General features: G+C 47.9%; 1 protein-coding gene across 3 annotated transcripts in view; it reads right to left on the bottom strand.

Annotated features, from left to right (window-relative positions):
• FER1L6 (fer-1 like family member 6) overlaps positions 1-22,667 on the bottom strand; it is a 217,004-nt gene that overhangs the window by 47,477 nt on the left and 146,860 nt on the right. For all 3 annotated transcript variants that reach the window (XM_073679859.1, XM_073679860.1, XM_073679861.1), the window contains 6 exons: positions 14,509-14,560; positions 13,428-13,570; positions 11,941-12,072; positions 10,096-10,224; positions 8,274-8,401; positions 5,834-6,004 (listed from right to left, as the gene is read on the bottom strand). In XM_073679859.1, the coding sequence (XP_073535960.1) occupies positions 5,834-6,004; positions 8,274-8,401; positions 10,096-10,224; positions 11,941-12,072; positions 13,428-13,570; positions 14,509-14,560 (755 nt within the window). The remainder of the gene's footprint in view (positions 1-5,833; positions 6,005-8,273; positions 8,402-10,095; positions 10,225-11,940; positions 12,073-13,427; positions 13,571-14,508; positions 14,561-22,667) is intronic.

Here is a 22,667-nt window from a genome sequence, read left to right as displayed (position 1 = left end):
GTGACCCGGTCCGTGCCCAGGGTGTCAAACTAAGCGGCAGTCTATGGCAGTAGATGTTAATTTGATCGACTACGCCACCCGTTGAGTGCGGATTTGAAGCCGCCGCTGCAGAGCAGTCCGCTGAGGCCGGTGGTATATGTGCAGCAGTGATGGTATAACCCCCAACGGGAGGGGTATGGCCTCAGGGCAGCAGGTGTGGATGATGGGTGTAGTTATGTTGTAGAAAGGAGAGTCAGAGACTTGAGGTGCAGTTTCAGGGTTTTACTCACGGTTGTTCTCGCAGTCACTCTGGCCTTGAGTGACCACCCGAGCCGTGCTGCGTCCACCAGGTCCTGGACTCGGCTAACCCCCAGGCAGTTCTGGAGCGTGGTCCTGAGCTCCCTTCTCCCTCTCTGTCCATTCCCACCAGGGATCCACCTTTGGCCGGCTCCCTCGGGTCTCTTAGTGGTCAAACCTCCTCTGGGTTCCCTGACCCTATGCTTGGTGTGCCTTTCTGGTGGATTTGGTGAGGGTCGTGGCAAATCTTGACCACGACCTCCGGTTCCTGGCTGAGGATAAGTGGCCTCCACCAGTTCGGGTTCCGGTACCCGTGTCCGCCAACCCTTCACCCTTTTTGGTCTGATTCTGGGTTCTTAGGGTTCCCTCTGTCTTTCTCTCTGGGTCCTTCTTACTCCTCTCTCTTCTGCAGGCTTGGCTCTGGAGCTGGGCCCAGCCGGAGCCACAGCTCCCTGTCAGCCCTCCTGGCTGAGCTCCTCTGCTCTGCTCCTCAGGCTAAAAGACCCTATTCTAAGATGGTGCCCACCATATATACTCCCTCTATGTGTGAGCCCAGGTGACTAGCACCCAATGAGCTCCTAGCTTTACCCAGAGTACTCCCCCTATCTGCCCCTACACTACTGGGATGTTCCACCCCCCTCCCACTCCAGCCAGGGACAGACGCTGTCGTACCTGCACATATACTTGGTGGGAGTACCGTAGTTCTGTCCCCCGGAAATGGGATGTATGTAGTGCATGCAGCCTACTGAGCTCAGTTCCACACTCCATCCTTACCCGGGAGTGGAATACCACACCTCTGGGTCGAGGTGCAATACCCCTGTAGCAGCCGAGTCCTCAGGGTGCTACATTCCCCCCTGGTAAATCACAGCCCGTCCTCGGGCTGTAAAAGAATAAAATATCCAAAAACATACAATTTTTTTCAAAACATCATAAACATATAAAACACTATATATATTATCAGCAGCATAATACTCTTCATATAAAACTTTTCATTATAAACATTCTTGTTCCTCCGGCCACGGTGCAACTTGTGACCGGGTAAAGTGCAACAGTCTCTTCTGGAAAAAACACAGTTCCTTATAAAACCAGTAGGGGGCGCCTTAGAAAGCGCAACTATATACAAGGGGAGGTGGCCGCTCTCAGTCCTCGGCCAGTGGGGATAAGGGATGGCTGCTCACAGTCCTCAGCCTGTGGGATTAAGGGACATACGGGTAACAGTTTAATTTGCTGGTCCCAACGGGGACTATAATGGTAACAGTTCCTGTACCCTAACGGGTAACTATTTTACAGTTCCATTTACCGTACTTTAGTAGCGGCGTCCTCCTGCTCCTTCCTCCGTGTACCCTTCAGACCCGTCCGGGTCCTCTTGCTCCTCCTGACACCTCAGCTCTTTCTCTGTCAGTCGGTGTACATGAAGGGCATAGGGTCCTTTGGCACATTGGTGCCGGGTGAAGGTGACCTCATCACCCAGGTAAAGGTCACGACCTCTGTGTCCCTCCGGTAGGTGGGACTCGACATCTCTTCTGGTCACGAAGACGTCGCCGGGGGTGTGATGATCTCTGATGAAGCCCCAACCGTGCTGCAGTTGGAATTTGATTACAGTCCCGGTGGCACGGGGACCGTGAGCTGCACGGGGGTTCCGTCGGGTCCGGCTCTTCTGTTCTGCACTCTTTACTTGCAGCCGCTCCTCGCGGACCCGTCTCTCTCTCCGTTCTCGCTCAAAGACTTCCAACTGCTGGCGGCAGCACTCCGCACGCTCAGTTGCGGCCGCCCGGGTCTCCTGAGTGAACCCGATGAGGTCTCCTCCTGCGGGGTCCCACTCAAACTGCGCCTCCTCCAACGAGAGCGGGGTCATCTTGACGGGCGCCGGAGCCGGGATTAGGGGCTCATCCAGGGGTCTTTCTTTCCGGAGTCGGGGATGGTGGTACTCCGGCGGCCACACAAAGGGCTGCCCATCCGGGCATGTGTGCTGGGCAAACAAGTCCTCACCCAGGTGCGGCACAGTGGAAGTTGAGGGCGCGGTGGTGGCAGCGGCGCCCGGGATCACTAGGCCTTGCGACCAGGCTTGGGGTACCCTGAAGGTAAAGGGCACCGTGAAGACGGCGGCGCCCGGGGGTACTTGACTTTGCGACCAGGCCGGTGGCGTCTCCTGCTTGGCCGCGCTCAGGGTTGAGGCGCGTGACGTCACAGGGGGCGTGGTCGCGGCTCCTGCTTGGGGCCTAGTCTGGAGCGGTAGCGGTGCGGCAACGGGCACGATCGGTGGGATTTCGGGCTCTGCGACGGGGAGCGGGGGTAGGCTTACGGTGGCTGGGCTTGGGGTAGTAGCGTCCCCTTTACTTGCCTCCGTCTCTTCAGCTCCCTCTGCGGCGTAGTCTCCGGCCTCCGTCCCTTCTGCATCCTCTTCAGGGGCAGGCGTGCTCCTCGTTGCAGGTGGTGTGCTCCGCTGGCGGGTTCCAGCCTGCTGGGCCATCTCCCTGCTCCATTCCGTCAGCGTTTCTCGCTGCACCTGGGCCATCCTCCGTGCGAGGCCCTCCAGCGCGGTCTGTGCACGCTCCCGGTCTCGGGGGAGCTGTGCCAGGATCTCCACCAGGTCTTGTGGGGTGGTGGCTTGCATTAGGCTCCTGACCACAGGGTCGGTGCTGCCTGCCTCTCCCTCCATCTCCGGGTACGGCTCCTCCAGACTCCTCCAGGCTGCACCCTTCTTCGCTCTTTTGTTCTGTATCCGCCCACACTCAGGGCGGTCCTGGGGCAACTTGGTGATTGTCAGTTCCAGGGGCAGACCCCCCACGCTGATGGACATCTCAATCATTGCAGTCTCTGCTGGTGGGGGCGGTCTTCGTTTTTGGCGCCATTCTTGGTCCTGGCCCACGATGGGAGGTCGTCTCTTACCACCCTCTGGCACGCCCATAATGGCGTCCGCTCTGCCAGGGCGGGAAATCTTCTCAGATGGCGGGAATCGTCTCCCAGTGGCGGGAAACTCCGTGGATGGCGGGAAAAAGCTGCAGATGGCGGGCAACCGGCGGGAAACGACCCGTGATGGCGTCCGATGGCGGGGACCCTCCGGAATTGGCGGGAGACTTCTTCTTACGGTACATATAAACTTTTCTTCAGGCACGCAGTACCCGTCGGTTGCGGGCACGGAATCCTGCCGACTACGCCAAAGTTGACGCACCCCCTGGGCCATGTTCAAGGGATTACCCGGAGCCGGATCTGGATAGGGGTAGTAGTCCTTGTGGCGGTGACCCGGTCCGTGCCCAGGGTGTCAAACTAAGCGGCAGTCTATGGCAGTAGATGTTAATTTGATCGACTATGCCACCCGTTGAGTGCGGCTTTGAAGCCGCCGCTGCAGAGCAGTCCGCTGAGGCCGGTGGTATATGTGCAGCAGTGATGGTATAACCCCCAACGGGAGGGGTATGGCCTCAGGGCAGCAGGTGTGGATGATGGGTGTAGTTATGTTGTAGAAAGGAGAGTCAGAGACTTGAGGTGCAGTTTCAGGGTTTTTACTCACGGTTGTTCTCTCAGTCACTCTGGCCTTGAGTGACCACCCGAGCCGTGCTGCGTCCACCAGGTCCTGGACTCGGCTAACCCCCAGGCAGTTCTGGAGCGTGGTCCTGAGCTCCCTTCTCCCTCTCTGTCTCTGGCCATTCCCACCAGGGATCCACCTTTGGCCGGCTCCCTCGGGTCTCTTAGTGGTCAAACCTCCTCTGGGTTCCCTGACCCTATGCTTGGTGTGCCTTTCTGGTGGATTTGGTGAGGGTCGTGGCAAATCTTGACCACGACCTCCGGTTCCTGGCTGAGGATAAGTGGCCTCCACCAGTTCGGGTTCCGGTACCCGTGTCCGCCAACCCTTCACCCTTTTTGGTCTGATTCTGGGTTCTTATGGTTCCCTCTGTCTTTCTCTCTGGGTCCTTCTTACTCCTCTCTCTTCTGCAGGCTTAGCTCTGGAGCTGGGCCCAGCCGGAGCCACAGCTCCCTGTCAGCCCTCCTGGCTGAGCTCCTCTGCTCTGCTCCTCAGGCTAAAAGACCCTATTCTAAGATGGTGCCCACCATATATACTCCCTCTATGTGTGAGCCCAGGTGACTAGCACCCAATGAGCTCCTAGCTTTACCCAGAGTACTCCCCCTATCTGCCCCTACACTACTGGGATGTTCCACCCCCCTCCCACTCCAGCCAGGGACAGACGCTGTCGTACCTGCACATATACTTGGTGGGAGTACCGTAGTTCTGTCCCCCGGAAATGGGATGTATGTAGTGCATGCAGCCTACTGAGCTCAGTTCCACACTCCATCCTTACCCGGGAGTGGAATACCACACCTCTGGGTCGAGGTGCAATACCCCTGTAGCAGCCGAGTCCTCAGGGTGCTACAACTGCATGAAGAGAACATGCAAATTTCCACAGTCATTGATGATATGGGGCTGCATGTCATGTAAAGGCACTGGGGAGATGGCTTTCATTACATCTTCAATAAATGCCCAAGTTTACATTGATATTTTGGACAGTTTTCTTATCCTATCAATTGAAAGGATGTTTGGGGGTGATGACATCATTTTTCAAGATGATAATGCATTCTGCCATAGAGTAAAAACTGTGAAAACATTCCTTGAAAGAAGACACATAAGGTCAATGTCATGGCCTGCAAATAGTCCAGATCTCAATCCAATTGAAAATCTTTGGTGGAAGTTGAAGAAAATGGTCCATGACAAGGCTCCAACCTGCAAAGCTGATCTGGCAACAGCAATCAGAGAAAGTTGAAGCCAGATTGATGAAGAGTACTGTTTGTCACTCATTAAGTCCATGCCTCAGAGACTGCAAGCTGTTATTAAAGCCAGAGGTGATGCAACAAAATACTAGTGATGTATTGGAGTGTTATTTTGTGTGTTTGTTTTTCATGATTCCATAATTTTTTCCTCAGAATTGAGTGATTCCATAATTTTTTCCCTCTGCTTCGTCTGAAAAAAATTACCCTTACTGAGTACCACATTTTTTTTCTTGATTTCTTTTAGTGTTTCTTAAAGCCATAAAGTTGCCATTTGAAATGACTTTCGTTTTGTGCCATGTCTGTGATCTGCTTTTTTTCAACAACATTAAACAACTGAATGAACATCCTCCGAGCCTGGTGATTCCATAATTTTTGCCAGGGGTTGTAGAAGGCGCCTCACTGAGGAGGACCATATCACAGTTTGAGAAACACTGGTATAAGCACTACCATGGGGAGAAGAAGTCTTCAGGAAAAAAAAGAAAAATTTTTCACATTTTTTACACCTCTTAGATTGAAATGTGAGAAATTTTCAAGTTTGAAAATTCATGCAACTGCCCCTCTTTCCCTAATGAATGTGTCATTACTACATAGGATCCCACCACGATGGCAGCAAAAAGTGTAAACACCTTAAAACCAATAAATCAGTGAGATGTGCTTAGACCCAGGGGGACACAATGGACGGCACTGATGTATTTCATGTCGTTTCCTTTTCTTAGAATTTTCTATGCTTCGCTTCAATATACAATCTCCCAGACACATTCATCCTTATTAGCAGTTGTGCTCACACAGATCTTACATCTCGTATTGACTTTGTAAGCCACACGTTGCTCGGTGTCTGCTGTAGAAGCGATTTTCCAAATCAATTTTCGTCTCACCAATGAGGTCGTCTGTCCCAATCAGGTCATAGTCGTATATCACGATGGTTAATAGAGATTCTTTCGGGAAGGTAGCTTGGATTTCAAATGATCTGGTAAACACAATGAATGGGGTAGAGGGTTTTGTATTTCTTCTCGATACATAAAAGAACAAAGAAACGCTGTCAAATTTAGACTATGAGCACATTGCGTTCGTATTTTACCTTCAATACATATGTCATGGATATATCCCTATAAACGCCCTATAATAGCCAAATTTAAAGCTCCATGTCGACCACAATAGTTAAAAAGGTTATAGCAATACATACCCCGCCAATCTATTTGATTGGACAATCCCATTATAAAAGGTGTTGACTTACAATGGCAGCCCCATTCCATATATCCTTTTTGGGCATATAGTGGTCATAGAGCAGGGTCACCTGCTCAGTACCATCCTCTACAAGACAGACTGAAGAGCCACCAATTAGAAGGAACTCCCACTATGGCAGACCTAAACAGTCCATTTATTACATGGTTGGGCATGGAGGATAAATTTCTGGCGGTATGTGGCTAACCCTGGTGATGACAACTTGTCACTGGGGGTTAGAGAAGCCATAATTTTGATAACTAGCTGATTGTCTAGGGTTGCTTGCACTGGAAAATCTGTACTTATAAAGGGAATATACTGACTAGCTACAACACTGCCTGAAATATCTGTGCACCTGGATTTTCTGATCTATCACTAAACATAGCATGGGTAATGAGGTAAGAAGAGGATGCTCACACTGCTGTCCACCCTGTCTATCTGATCTATCACTGAAGATAGCAGGGATGCTGAGTTAAGAAGAGGCTGCTCACACCGCTGTCCACTCTGTCTATCTGATCTATCACTGAAGATAGCAGGGATGCAGAGTTAAGAAGAGGACGCTCACACCACTGTCCACTCTGTCTATCTGATCTATCACTCACTGGAGATATTAGGATTGCTGAGTTTAGAAGAGGCTGCTCACACTGGCATTTACCCTGTCTATATGGCCTAATACTGGAGATACCAGGAGTGCTGAGGTAAGAAGAGGCTGAACAAACTACTGTCCACCCTGTCTATCTGATCTAATATTAAAGATAACAGTAGTGCTCATACAAGAAGGGGCTTCTCACACTGCTGTCCATCCTGTCTATCTAATCTATCACTGAAGATACTAGGAGTGCTGAGGTAAGAAGAGGCTGCTCACATTGCTGTCCACCCTATCTGATATAATTCTGGAGATGCCAGGAGTGCTGAGGTAAGAATAGGCTGCTCACACTGCTGTTCACCCTGTTTATCTTATCTTACATCATCATAGCTGGGATCTCAAGTATTAGATCAGATAACCAGAGTGGACAGCAATGTGATCGTCCTCTTCGTACCTCAGCACCCCTGATATTTCAAGTATTATATCTGATAGACAGGGTGGTCAGTAGTGTGAGTGGCCTCTTCTTAACTCAGCACCCCTGGTATCTCCAGTATTAGATCAGATAAACAGAGTGGACAGCAGTGTGAGCCGCTTCTTCTCACCTCATCACCCCTGGTATCTCCAGTAATAAAAGAGGCTGCTCACACTGCTGTCCACCCTGTCTAGCTGATCTAATACTGGCGATACCAGGGGTACTGAGGTAAGAAGAGGCTGCTCACACTGCTGTCTACCCTTTTTATCTGATCTAATACTGGAGATACCAGAGGTGATAAGGTATGTACAGGCCACTCACACTGCTATCCACCCTGTCTAGCTGATGTAATACTGGAGATACCTGGAGTACTGAGGTAAGAAGAGGCTGCTCACACTGCTGTCCACCCTGTCTAGCTGATCTAATACTGGCGATACCAGGAGTACTGAGGTAAGAAGAGGCTGCTCACATCGCTGTCCACCCTGTTTATTTGATCTAATACTGGAGATACCAGGGGTGATAAGGTATGTGCAGGCCACTCACACTGCTGTCCACCCTGTCTAGCTCATCTAATACTGGAGATACCAGGAGTACTGAGGTAAGAAGCAGCTGCTCATACTGCTGTCTACTCTGTGTTTCTGAATGTTGAGCAGCAGCTTTGACCTGAAGATAGCCTGACAGTACATGGTATAATGGAGCAAAGCTTCCTACTGCATATCCTCACCGACACTTGCCCTTTTACCATTTTAGGACAGGTTTCTGTCAGTGAAACAAGACAATACTATTTTAATGTACTATAGTGATTACCTACCTTGTCAAAATGAATGTGATTTGCTAATTGATATTAATAACATTTTCTTTCATTATTTTTTCTATCCCTGGAGAACCTCTATAAAAAAGGGGCTTAAATAAAATGAAAAGTTGATAAGTTGGAGACGTTCGTAATGTTCTGCTCACCGTCCAAATACTGGATTCAATTGCTTGGGAATATAATTGTCTCGATCTTTGATTTCAGTCTTTCCCAATCGCAGGACAATGTACGGATCAGATTTTCCATCTGGATCAGCCGGGCTGAGGTTAATTCCCTGGAAAAGAACATTTCACTGAGGTTATTAAGTATTATCTATTCTAAAAGTTGCTATGGTCACTAATGGCCATCATGGTCGTAGATTGTTATGCTCCGCTCAGGCTAAGCATCTGCTGATGTAAAAATGGAGAAAGGGTTTATGGTGCCGTAAGAAGTACAATATTGTGGTACCGATAACACCCTAAAGTCTCATAGTAAATGATGAGTCCATGCCAGTTTTGTAACTTCTATTGCCCCCTTTCCATTATATTGTACTGTTGTACAATTGCGAATAACATATGGTGCATAATTACAAGAAAAGACTAAGTTATATAACTTTTTAATCTATAAACACACCAGGAGTCCCGATCCTCTCTTAACTGTTCCAATTCCAGAACCTCACTTCCGGTTCCAGCAGCTTCACTTCCAATCCTTTGTTTGACACAGGGCGTAGTTCCCAGTTTAGGAACATGGCGCAGGCGGCGTCATAGATGGAGAAGGGGGTTGGTTTAGCTATTGTAATAATTAGGTAGCTGACCCCTTTATACTCAGCTCTGGTCATGTACTGACCTAATGACGGGGACTCAAGACCTAATTAAATTATATGTAATATAAAGTACTTGTTTAAACTCATTTTGTTTTGGGGGGGGGCTTGAAATGAGGAATTGTCATAGTCACAAGTCTCAGGTGTAAGGTTATACTGTATATTTGGAAACTGATTCAGCGGAAAGTCTGCTGCTCTCTCATATCTTATTCTGGACCCTAAGTAAGGGCTAAGTAAGGACTTTGGAGGACATATAGCTCTGTTTCTGCTTTATAAAGCAATTACTTTGTATGCGCTATTGAAGCTGCCCACACAATGCGATGCTGCCCATGAGAAGCAGAGGCTCACCACTTTAGGTTGACCTCATCTTCCCCTAACCTATGAGTTATGGAAACCAGCACATCCTCACCACCATCATAGTAAATTTAGCAAGCAAGATAGAGACCAGCTAGAGGTTTAGGCCACCGATCTCTCGGTGGGTACTTTAGGTGGGCACTTATAAGATGGAGAGATATGGTGAGGGGGGTATGACTGAGCAGCAACGGAACAACTTTTGGTAATTAGTATGGGGTTTGCTTTTTTTTGTTTATCTATGTACTTAGCCGAAAAGAAAACATTAGGTATATTTGCCAACACTCATAATAACTGCCAGGTTTTCGGGAAAAAAAGCGAGAAAATCCAAGACTCCAGAAAGAATTGACAAATCTCAAGAGCACCTCCTTCAAAAATGTGTCCTGTGCTTGATTCCGGAACGTTCCAACATCAGATGGAACCCCAGGGTCCAAATGCAGCTTCAAGGGGTGAGAAAAGGACATTAATCGGTGTGGAATGGGGATGGTATAGGAATACGTGTGTGGTAATCAGTGATTTGCGTGTCCCAGACATTGATCACTAAAAATTGGTAAGTATGACGTTATGGAACCTCTGTGTCCATAGGATTAAAGGCTTTATGGATCCTGGGCTTATGGTGTTAGACAGTATTTATTAGTTGTACTTATTATCTGCATCTGGGACATAGATGACATTTGTGAGGTTGTGTTTTGCTCTGATTTACAATCGCATAATGGATACTAGTGGTGGTGTCTTCCTAGTGGCGGTGGTAAGGGTAATGGCACATGTGCATGTTTCCACCTCCAAATATATACTTGTTTCATTACTTAGAAACTTACACAGACAATATAGACTCGGATGAGAACCTTCACAGAGTGGTTTGGAGGGATCCCCTGTAAAATTCTCATTTGGCGATTATCCATAGAGCTTGAGAGGTCATCCATGCTTTTCGAAATGCTGAAACATCCCTTAGATCAGGAAAATGAAATTATACATATTAGTACATAAATATTTATCAAAATCTCACAAATCATTGAGTCTTATGGTGCCTCCGACCCCTGGATCAAAGCGTTAATCTCAGAATGTTTTACATTAAATAAATTAAGTTATCCTGTTCTACACAATGGAGAAGAAGGAGAAAGAGAAGGAAAGGGAGAGGGAAGTGGGAAGAAGAGAGAGAAGAGGAAGAAGGAGGAGAGGAGGGAAAGGAGGAATAAGGAGAGGCAGAAGAAGAAGGATGAAAAGAAGGAGAGGAGGGAGAGGAGGAAGAAGGAGAGGAGGAAGAAGAAGGAGAGGAGGAAGAAGAAGGAGAGGAGGAAGAAGAAGAAAGAGGAGGAAGAAGATGAGAGGAGGAAGAAGAAGAAGGAGAGGAGGAAGAAGAAGAAGGAGAGGAGGAAGAAGAAGGAGCAGAAGAGGGAGAGGAGGAAGAAGAAGAAGGAGAAAAAGAGGTGGAGGAGTAAGAAAAAGAAGAGGAGGGAGAGGAGGAAGAAAAAAAAGGAGAGGAGGAAGAAAAAGATGGAGAGGGGGACATGAGGAAGAAGAAGTATAAGAAGGAGAGGAGGGAGAGGAGGAAGAAGAAGGAGAGGAGGGTGTGGAGGAAGAAAAAGACGAAAGAGAGGAGGGAGAGAAGGAAGAAGAAGGAGGAAAGGAGGGAGAGTAGGAAGAAGAAGGAGTGGAGGGAGAAGGAGAGGAGGAAGAAGGAGATGAAGAAAGAGGAGGAAGAAGTAGAAAGAGAGAATGAGGAAGAAGAAGAAGATGAGGGAGAGGGGGAAGAAGAAGAAGGAGAGGAGGAAGAGGAAGAGGAAGAGAAAGAATAAGAAGAGTTACGAAATAGGACAAGACATCCTGGAGAAACACAGACATCAGGAGTAAAAACTGACTCAATGGCATTAAAGCGTTTGTGACAATCTTGACAACCCTTTTCTCAATTCAAGCAGGGCTTGTGATCAGCTCATTGCCGTGGACAGGTGCATAACTAGGTGCCGAGTGCCAGAGGATGCCAATGGGCCACTTTGTCTTGGTCAGAGTATCTGTCGCCAAGTTTTTGCTATGTAATATGAGAACAGCATGATATAGAGGCTGAGACCCTGATTCCAGCGATGTGTCACTTACTGGGCTGCTTGCTGTCATTTTCATACAATCACTGTTTTCTTTACTGCAGATCTTGAAGTGCTCAGACTGCTGAGCCCTGTATATCCCTGCCTACACTATTGATTGGAAGCTTTCTGTGACCACTGTACATTGAAAGAAAGTTACCAAACAATGGTAAGTCCATGGTTACACAGATCAGTTGACTTGGAGGCACAAGACACCTAGTCCTGCAGTGATAATCTCTAATGATAATCCTGATAAAACACAAATTTTATTGAAACTGTAAAACACAGCCTAGTAAGTGACACATCACAGGGTCTCTGCCCCTGCACCGTGCTGCACTTAGATTACATAGCAAAAACCTGCTGACGGATTCCTTTTAAAGGGCTAGAAAAGGAAATGTGAAAGAAAATCTAGCTCTGGCCCTGAAATTACTGAGGAAAGTTGCTATAACCGAAGAATTATACAGCAAGCCATACATTCAATGCAGGTAGCAGCCATAGAGTAAATGTAGCATTTGTCTGACCACTCTGCTGATGTCTCACAGAGAAAAGGTCTTGAGGTTCTTAAAGAATAGGGTGCAAATGACTTACCTTAAATTTACCAATAATCCTGTTATCATGGACACTATGGTCCTCATCGTTGGCTTTGCCCCTTAAAAGCTCAAATGTTCTCACCCAGTCTTCAAAGTTCTGAAATTCACTTTCCAGTTCCCCATCATATATCTGAAGCAGAAAAGCATATAATTAAGAAGACGATGGTTCAAATGGAGAAGGTGTAATAATAATTTTCAATGACAGAAGAAATGTACAAACTCCTGGGGTACAGCCATGGGTTCCCTCTAGATGCCTTATTTTAGGGGAGTAACGTTAGAAGAAATGTGCTTACTAGAATAGAATAATGCAGCCCTCGGATAACAGTTGCTCTATTCTCTCCTTCCTGTATTGTAAAACTGCTCATACATGTGACATTCATCCTAGAAGATCCTGAAAATTTGTGCGACATACCCAGCAATCTGTTGGCCTAATTGTAACATGACATTGGCGGAAAAATGTGGATACTTTAAAGATATGTTGATGTTCAAAGTATCTAAACTTTAAATGTCTCTCCATGCAAATTCGACCCTTATAACAAAACTTCGACCCTTTAATGAGCTTTGCCACATGACTTGATATAAAAGCCAAACCAAACACTATATGCAGTGTTTGCCCCACATCACTGCAAAACAAGATGTTTGCTTTGGCTTGATGAGAGGTCTCTGACGAGGGTCCATGTGTAACGTCTCTCCTTGCTGAGATTGACAAGCCTTAGAGCCCTGTCATAGGCCTCACATCCAGAATGTCCTGTTTGGCTTTTTTCCTAAATCATGTGGCAAAGTTCATTAAAGGATCGATACTGACTTTTAGGATTGCTAATTCCAGTAGGTGGCTCTAGAGTTAAAGTCCTCTTTCTTTCTAAAGAGGCAATTTGCATATTTAATTTCCCAGAGGAGCATTGCAAAGCCAATAAGTCTTCTCACACCGACATGTCACGCTTCCCATTAGAGACATTACCCTTTGGATTCCATACTAAATAAATATGTACACTTGCTTTATGGGAAGGTCGGAGGAGATACATATCAGCAGAACCAGTGGATAGCCAAAAGCTCTCAAGTGCATGGTCACGTTGCCCAAAAGATCAGTGGGGCAGTTAGGCTAAAAAACTGCTGTAAAAAATATTGTGATACTTGTAGTTGGACATCAGGAGGTTGGACACCGTAAAAAAAAATAATTGTCAAACGCATGGCATGCCAGCATTTACCTGAGCCTAGGTTTCGCCCATTGGCTTCTTCTTTTGGAGTCACCAGTGACTTAGCCGGCAAATCTCAGTTCAAATTCACTGGATATTAGGTCACGGCTGCATAGGGTACACTATTATTAACCTAATATGTTGTGGGCTTTATTTTCCCGACATTGTCTTGCTCAACCACAGAAGGAGAAGTTACATGGCACATATAGTATGCATGTTCCATGACGATGGAAGATGTGATCAAATCAGTCATTTTTTTCTTGTTTTTTTTCACACATTTTCTCTAGGTTACCTGTAGAGTTGCGAGTTTTGGTCCTTCTTCTTTTGGCTTTGGTTTGATCACATCGAGTCCCTTTTTGCCATCTTTCTTTTTTTTATCCTGGTCGTCGTCAATCAGCAGTGTGACATGTCCTTTTTTCTTTGAAGACTTGGGGGCTGCAAATAAATGAATCAATAAATCTAAAATAATCTATGGCAGACATGTTCGCAACACCTAAGACCCTGAATAATGATTGGCCAATTGGCGTATAAATGTGACTGATCATCCTAATCTACATGTGTCCTATTGCTGTTTGAACCCATGGGTTAGTTAGAGTTTTGTCAAAACAGATAAAATACAACTTTACTGCCTCAATGATCACAAGAAAAAGTGAGTTAAAAACACATAAAAAAATTGTGGCATTCCAGCTTTTACCTGGCCCTAGGCTTCGCCCGTCGGCTTCTTCTTTTGGCAAGCCTTAGGAAGCAGCTGACAGGCGAAACCCAAGGTACGATAGAAGCTGGCATGCCACGTGTTTGACATTTTTGCATGTGATTTTAACATTATTTCTTGTGAGTATAATTAAATAAATTGGAAGCTAGTTGTCCGTCACGGCTGCTTTATGTTCATTTTTTTTTTAAGGAAAACTTGTGACATTTTTGTTAGTTATGATTGCTTGTGCAACTACTGGTGTTAGCAGGACTGATAACAGTATCATTGGATGCATACACTGATACTGGAAGTCTGACGAAGAGGCAAGAATCTGGATGATGTGGATTCTGCTCTAAAGATCATTTAGATCGTAAAGTTGCATTTTTTCTGTTTTTTCCGTGAAGCGCGGTTGACCACTTTATTGAACTTTACTTTGCAAAAGTGATCTCACTGGTGTTCTTGCAATGGAAAGATTTCATTTTATTTAGTTTTTCTATTTTTTTTTCATATTTCATTTTGCTTAGATTCTATACAACATATGGACTGTACATATATATATATATATATTATATAAATATATATATATATATATATATATATATATATATATATATATATATATATATATATATATATATATATATATATATATATATATATATATATATATATAAATACCCACCCTCCTCAGATGCTGGCAGAGGTGGCGCTGTGCTTGCTGCATTAACTTTGCCCTAAAGAAAACAGAAAATGTAATTTCAATAAGTTAAAAGTAAAGAAAATTTGCAACATATTCATAAGCAGTGAAATTTTTGAGCCAAAATATACAGAATAAAAAAAACAATTACCTCTGTAACCCTAGTCCTGTGGGTCACTGGCTCCTACTCAGGTTCCCTGCCAGGCAGCATTTTTTTTTTTTTTTTTTTTTAAGTAGCAGAAAAAAATATTTTACAGCAAAGGCAGAGAGAAGTGATCATTGCAAATAAATATCATTTTGAAATATTAAATAGCTTAATGCCTACTCCATTTATATTCAGAGCTGCATTCAGAATTCTGGTGCCTAAAATTTGAAATAATTGTGCTAATTAAAATATATATAAAATATACATTCACAAAAATGATGGGCTACAATAAGATGTAAGTTCGTCCAGCCTCAGAGCTTAAAAGTGATGATCATTAATTTGAAGAATTAGTTAAATGTACTACAGTAAAATCTATTTTTTTTACAATTCCCGATCTTTAGAGGTAAAACATGTTTATATGAAGATTTATTTTACATATAAATTTTACAAATAAACTGGAGTAACTTTATACACATTACCCATCTTGTGCTGATTTTTAGCACCATCGTGTATTACACACATTACTTATCCTGTACTGATCCTGAGTTACATCCTGTATTATACTCCAGAGCTGCACTCACTATTCTGCTGGTGCTGTCACTGTGTACATACATTACATTACTGATCCTGAGTTACATCCTGTATTATACCCCAGAGCTGCACTCACTATTCTGCTGGTGCTGTCACTGTGTACATACATTACTGATCCTGAGTCACATACTGTATTATACTCCAGAGCTGCACTCACTATTCTGCTGATGCAGTCACTGTGCACATACATTACATTACTGATCCTGCACTGATCCTGAGTTACATCCTGTAGATCTTTTATTATAAAAATGAAAAACATAAAATTAATAACCAGAAAATAAACAATGTAATGAAACTGGTCCAGCCGCTCCCTCTCTCCTCACACACATATTATACATATATACACAATAATAACTACCTACACCATGACATCTGGTCCGGTTACCAAACAAATAATAACAATATAATAAACAATAACCGACAAATTATATACTAATATATACATTCTTTTTTTTTTTTTTTTTTTAAATAAATAAAATAAATACTAACTATACAAATATATACAAGACAAAACAAAACCCCCCACACTCGAGCCCACCAGTCCCTCCCCGGCACTGACCTGAGAGCTGGTCCTGCGCCTCATGCCTCAGTCCATGTCCAACGTCCATAGGCCAGATCAGGCAGTGCCAGTTTTTCACCCAAATAACCAGTGTCCCACAAGATGAACCCACCTCCCCCCTTTTCCCTCCACCCAACCTAACACCTACACCCAAACCCATATATACAATATATACAGAAACAAACAATAGAATAACAAACAATACAATAACCAGAACTAACAAAGCCCAAGTTCGGTGCCTGCAGCCCTACATCACTGTCTACTGATCAAAAACAAAAATCTATGATGTCAGCAGCAGCCCACCACCAGGAGAGGAGATGACCAGACTAGGGCACACTAAAAGAAAAGCCCCTCCAGAGGAGAGCGGCCCTCCGTGTACCCAGTCTCTCATACTCCAGAGAGCGCACCTTCACCAGGTCACCGAGTATGGTCCTAAACACATCTTCCACTGGGAGGATTTTCCGCTGCGTCGATACTAAGCACCGTGCGTTCCACGTGTGATACCTAACCACTGCGCTAACTAGAAATAAGGTGCAGCGGTCCCGACCACCCAGGTCCCCGAATGCTCCATAGGCCCATTCCGCATAAGAGAGACCGGCCAGCCGGGGCCAGCCAATGGAGGCGCCCACCCTGTTGTACACCTCTGTGTTAAAGGGACAACGAAGCAGGAAGTGGTCCATGCTTTCAAGCATGGTGCCACAATGCTCCCGAGGACAGTTCCTGTCCTCAGAGCTCCTACACTTCAGATTGTCCCTCACACACAGTTTCCCATGGAAGCAGCGCCAAGCCAAGTCCCAAACCTTCGAGGGGATCCTGATAGAATTCAAAAGATGCAGACCCACCCCAAAATCCCGACTTGGGCAATCCCTGAGCGCCAGAGGCCTCTGAAAATGGGTCAACAGAACCCTTTTGTCAAGGAGCTTCCTTGGCAGAGTCCTGACCTCCCACATTCCCAGACCCCACCGGCGAATTACCTTCAGAACCACGGTAGCGTAAGCCGGGAGAAGTCCATGCGGTGTGCGGAGATCCTTCACTTGCCCTGCTGTCTCCCATTCCTGGAAGAAAGGCTGAAACCATCCCTTACAGGAGAATACCCACGGAGGAGCCCTCTCTTTCCAGAGGTTTGCAATATTGATCTTAATGAAGGTATTCACAAGGAATACCACAGGGTTGACCATACCCAACCCTCCTAGTCTCCTCGTACGGTAAGTAACCTCCCTCTTGACCAGGTTCAGTCTATTCCCCCATAACAGTTGAAAGAACAAACTGTAGACCCGAGTCCAGAGAGGCTCTGGCAAGATGCACACACTGCCCAGATAGATCAGCAAAGGGAGCAGGTAAGTTTTGATCAGGTTTACCCTTTCCCTTAGGGTCAAAGACCAACCCTTCCATTGGTTCACCTTCTGAGTGGCGATCTCTAGCCTGCTGTCCCAATTTTGTTTGGGGTAATCCCCCTGGCCAAATTCGATGCCAAGAACTTTTGCAGAGACTTTGGGTTCTGGAAGGGTGTCCGGGAGATCAAAACCAGGATCTCCTCCTCCCAGCCAGAGACTCTCACACTTATCCCGGTTGATCTTAGACCCGGATGCCTCCGAGTAGCGATTTACCTCTGACATCAGCCATTCTGCCTCCCCATCAGAGGAAACAAAAACGGTGACGTCATCGGCATACGCCACCACTCTCAGAGTGGCTTCCGGTGCTGGCCGGTCCATCCCGATCCCAGCTAACGGTCCACGCTCCACCCTCCTAAGAAGTGGGTCAATCGCAAACACGTACAGTAGCGGGCTCAAGGGACAACCCTGGCGAACACCACACTCAACCTCAAAAGAGCTGCCAATCCAACCGTTCACAAGCGGGAAACTCTCTGCCCCAGAGTACAAGGTCTTAAGCCAATCAACAAAGCCCCCGGCAGGCCATATCTCAGAAGGACAGACCAGAGGTACTCATGATTAACCCGATCAAACGCTTTTGCCTGGTCCAATGACAGCATGTACCCCTTCCAGTGACCAGCCTTACCCTGCTCCACCGCCTCTCGGACACAGAGTACAGCACTAATTGTACTGCGGCCCGGAACAGAGCAATGCTGGGCCCCCGAAAGGAGCTGGGGTGCAAATTTCACCAGCCGATTAAACAGCACCTTTGCCAAAACCTTCCTGTCTGCATTGAGAAGCGCTATGGGACGCCAATTCTCAATGCAAGATGGGTCCTTACCCTTTGACAAGATGATCAGGGCAGACCTCCTCATTGACTTTGGCAGAGTGCCCGAGGAAAGACACTCATTGAATACCTCAGTCAAGAGGGGAACCAAGGCGTCCTTAAAGGTCTTATAGAATTCAGATGTTAAGCCATCTGGACCGGGAGATTTCTTTAGGGCAAGCCCTTCAATCGCCAACTTAACTTCCTCTTCCCTGATCATCTCTGTCAAATCACCAAGAGAGGGGTCTACCCCTGGTTCGGGGACGGCTTCAGCCAGAAAAGCCGACATCTCATCCCAATCCAGATCCCTCTTCCCCAAGAGGTGCGAGTAGAAGGATCTGACGACCTCCAGGATCCCTGATTTGGATCTTTTCAGGGACCCCGCAGTGTCAACCAGTCCTGTAACAACTTTACTATTCACTGACATCTAGCAGTTTCTGTAAGGGTCGGGTGAGCGGTACTTCCCGTAATCCCTCTCAAAAACCAAAGATGCGTGTCTATCATACTGACACCTCATTAGCAAAGATTTCACTCTGGAGATCTCCTCGCGGCTACCTCCAGTTGAGACAAGATGCTCGAGTTTCCTCCTCAGGCCCTGATACAGGCGATACCTGTCCAGGCTCCTGAGGCTCGAGAGCTGGCGGAAGAATCTCGCCACCCTTTTCTTAAACATCTCCCACCACTCTGACTTACTACTACAAAGATCCAGTAAGGGTACCTGGCTCTGAAGAAAATCCTCAAAGGACTGTCTTATCGCCGCTTCTTCCAAGAGAGACGAATTGAGCCTCCAAAAGCCTCTTCCCATCCGGGGGGTCTCTGTAACATTCAGGGAAAACAAAATCAAACAGTGATCGGAGAACTCCACCTCAACAACAGATACTGCTGAAGAGACGGCTTCCTCCTTTAAATAAAACCTGTCTATCCTGGACCTACAGTTACCTCTATGATAGGTGAACCCCTCGTGGCCTGCGGTGTGCCGGATGTGGACATCCACCAGGCGAGCCTCACTAGCTATACTATTAAGGGCGACGCTATCATAAGTCAGCTTGTCTCTGGAACCTCCTCTATCCCGGGGCCTCGTGACAGTGTTGAAGTCCCCTCCAAAGACGACCTGCCGACTCGTAAAAAGGTAGGGCTTGATCCTCGTAAAGAGACACTTCCGGTCCCACTTAGATTGGGGACCATAAATGTTAATGAGCCGAAGCTCCTGTCCCTTCATGAGGACATCTAATATCAGGCACCTCCCCATTTCTAGCTCAATAACCCGTCGGCATTCTACCGGTGCGGTAAAAAGGACCGCCACTCCGCTATACGGCTCGGCCGCAAGAGACCAATAGGAGGGCCAGAGTCTCCACTCCCTCTTAGCTATAAACACCTCTGCCATATTTGGCAGCCTGGTCTCTTGCAAAAAGAAAATGTCAGCTTCAACCCGGCTGAGAAAATCAAAGGCCGCAAATCTAGCCATATTTGACTTAATGCTGGCGACATTAATGGACGCCAGCGTCAACTGAGTGGGTACCGCCATCATTGGTGATTGAGTTAGGTGCCTTTCTTCTTCCCACTCCCCTTATCCTCTGCCTCAGAGGAGGAATCCTTCCCCCTCTTTAATGACACAGAGGTGTCCATTCCCACATTTTTCCTTCTTTTCTCGTCCTCGTCTCCGGACTCTGGGCCAGTCCCTCCCCCCAAGGACCTTGCATCCCCAGGAGAAGGAGACTCGGCGCCCCCTGTAAGCTCCGCTGAAGCCGGAACCTCACCCTCAGCCTCCTCCTCAGAGGAAGAGATGTTATCAAGGGCTTGGAACCGGTTAGAAAGACCAACCAGAGGGGAGTCGGTTTTACCTTCCTTAGGTACCTTGGTCAGAGCGGGAGAAGATGTTTTATCTCCCTTCTTTCTCTTCTTTTTGGTGCCGAGCTTACGCTTGTGCTCTAGCCACCGCTTATTATCCTCATCCATACTTTCATAATGGGAGGATTCTGAAGCAGAGGCAGTTTCCTCCCTGTGGATCCTCCTGACCTCCTCATCCAACTCATCATCCCTCAGGGCCTCAGCCGCAACACTGGCATCCAGGACAGGGGCTGCCCCGGTAGTCTGGGGCTCGCCCCGCTCCCTCTCCTGTCTGCGCTTGTCTAGACGCCTCAGCTGGGCAGGCGTCTTTTTATTGCTTTTCTTCCCTGGCCCCTCAGCTCCCCCACCCCTGCTAGTCCCCTCCCCAGCAGAATCGGCCTCACGGCTTACTCCCACCGGGGTCTCGACTGCATTAGCAAAGGAGCGAGGACAACGGCTGAATGGGTGACCTAACTCACCACACAGGTGGCACCTAATCTCCACACAAGAGGCGGCAAGATGGCCGACACCCCCACACAGCGCACATTTCTGCACGGTGCAGTTTGCACTGAAGTGTGTGGGGTCGCCGCACCTGTGACAGAGCTTCGGTTGCCCCTGGTAGAAGACCAGGATACGATCCCTACCCAGGAAGGCAGACGATGGAATGTGGGCAACCGTACCACCTGAACGCTTAAGTTTTACCATAAACGTCCAGGCCCCTGACCAGATACCAAACTCGTCGCGGTTTTTCTTTGGCATCTCCACCACCTCTCCATACCGACCAAGCCACGTCATGATGTCATAGCAAGAAAGCGACTCGTTACGAGTCATCACGGTCACTTTCTTGATCTGGTTTTGGCGAGACACTGCCTGAACGGCAAAGTCTCGCCAGCCGGGCTCATTTTTTGCCAACTCATAATTCGCCCAGAAGAGCTCAAGCCCCTCCGGCCGAACAAAGCTGACATCAAACTCAGGCATGGAATAGGGATGTATCAAGGTGTAGATGTCAATCGCCTTGAAGCCCATCCTCAGCAGGAGCTCCACAACTTTAGACCTTGGCGGACATGCATCACTGCCCCTCCACCGAAGACGGACCACATTCCTACGCACACTGCCTGGCCCGGCTGTTGGGAGGGACCACACTGTATCTCCCCCTTTTTGCTCTCGGAAGGCCCCGAGGCCATGCCTCTCTATCCAGAAGGATAGATCAACCTCTCGACCCTCTACCATTAGTGATCTCTCCCCCTTCTTTAGAGCCTCCAGAAGGCGCCGTTGCAACATGCCATCCCCAAAGCCCGGAGACGAGGAGGATGCCCTATTTGCCCCGGAGGTGACACTGGCATAACTCTGGACAGGTGTTGCCACCCCCGGGGGGGCAACCGGACCAGTGACCACATCAGCCCCAACAGCATCACCATTACCCACCTCCATCTCACCCTCCACCAAACCAGCAACCACACCACTAGACAATGAAATAGCCTCATTCACCCCCACCACCACATTCATTCCTGCTGGACCAGTAACAATGGTGGATGACCTTTTGACCTCCGCATCAGGCACAATGGGCTCAGTCACCTCCATAGAACTGGAGACGACCTCACCCCCGGTCTTATGTGTGCCCTCCACATCATTGGTCGGTAATTTCCGCTGTTTGGCATTCGGTATAATGCGCCGCTGATCTTTAGCTGCTGTTAGGCGCCGCTGATCTTTAGCATCAGGATCTTCCGGACCAGCGACGCCAACACAAAATAGCACTTTGGTGGGAGGACCGGAACGCTCAGCCCCGACAGCCCCCTCACACTGCCGCTGCTTCTCAACTAAGTGATCAGCGGCAACAGCATTCAGAGGTGCCGAGGCTACCGGAGCTGAACCCGACACCGGGCTGCTCCCCCCTCCCACTGAGGAGCACACCACAGCATTGTGGCCTGATGGAACGCCCGCCGCCGGGCCGCCCTCACTGTCCAGCCTCTCTGCTGATGCACCTCCTGCTGCGTCCCCGCTACTACAAGCAGAGACGGAGCTCTGCGCCTCACTACCGCGCTCTGTAATCTCCCCGCGCCTTTGCACCGGATCCACAGCAGAACCCGGGCTGGGCTGGGCAACGGGGCTTATACAGCGAGCTGAGCCTGCCGCCGACTCAGGGGGTACAGGGAGGGGGGCATATATGTATCTTACCGCTTCCTGCAGCTTTGGCTTGGTCTTCTTAGCCTTTTTGTGGCCCCCAGGTGCCTCTTCTGGTAGATCGTCACCAAGATGGAAGTTTTGGAGGCACACTGGGGACTCCAGGAGCTTTATCTCGGCCATTAGCGCCCCTCCCTGGCCACTGCTGTCACTGTCCTCCCCAGAGCCAGCAGAACTGCGACCGGATGTCACTGTCGCCTGTCCTGCAGGGAGCTCGCTGCACGTGGCCTGCGGGTGACTTTGCAGGCTGCCAGGTGGGGCTTCCTGCTGGTCATCATCACTCTCATCATCCACCTGGCTCTCAGGCTGCAGCCCCATCTGCCTTTGCTCTCTGTTATCAGCCATTTCTCTGAAGCGGTCTTCATTAACTAGTTTTTCCTTAAAAGGACCACTCTGCTCCCTGATGTCAGCTTTCCTTAGTTCCAGCAGGTGAATCTCGCTGGTCAGTCTTTTTATCTCTGCTTGGAGCTTGGCCTTCCTCTGCTTGGAGGCCCCCGCAGCTTTTGCGCTTGTGCAGCGCAGCTCCTCCCGGAGCCTCCTGATGAGCTTACTGGCATCTTCATACTCACGGAGGTGGATCATGACCCGGGAGGCATAGGTGGACACAGACTCCCGGGGTCCCTGCAGCGCCCACCCCCCCTAAGG

Source organism: Phyllobates terribilis, unplaced genomic scaffold (assembly GCF_046119375.1).
Source record: "Phyllobates terribilis strain yellow unplaced genomic scaffold, ASM4611937v1 Scaffold_4__5_contigs__length_816908805, whole genome shotgun sequence".
NCBI lineage: Eukaryota > Metazoa > Chordata > Amphibia > Anura > Dendrobatidae > Phyllobates > Phyllobates terribilis.
The sequence above is the reverse complement of the archived record's forward strand: the minus strand, read 5'-3'. Positions and strand labels throughout refer to the sequence as shown.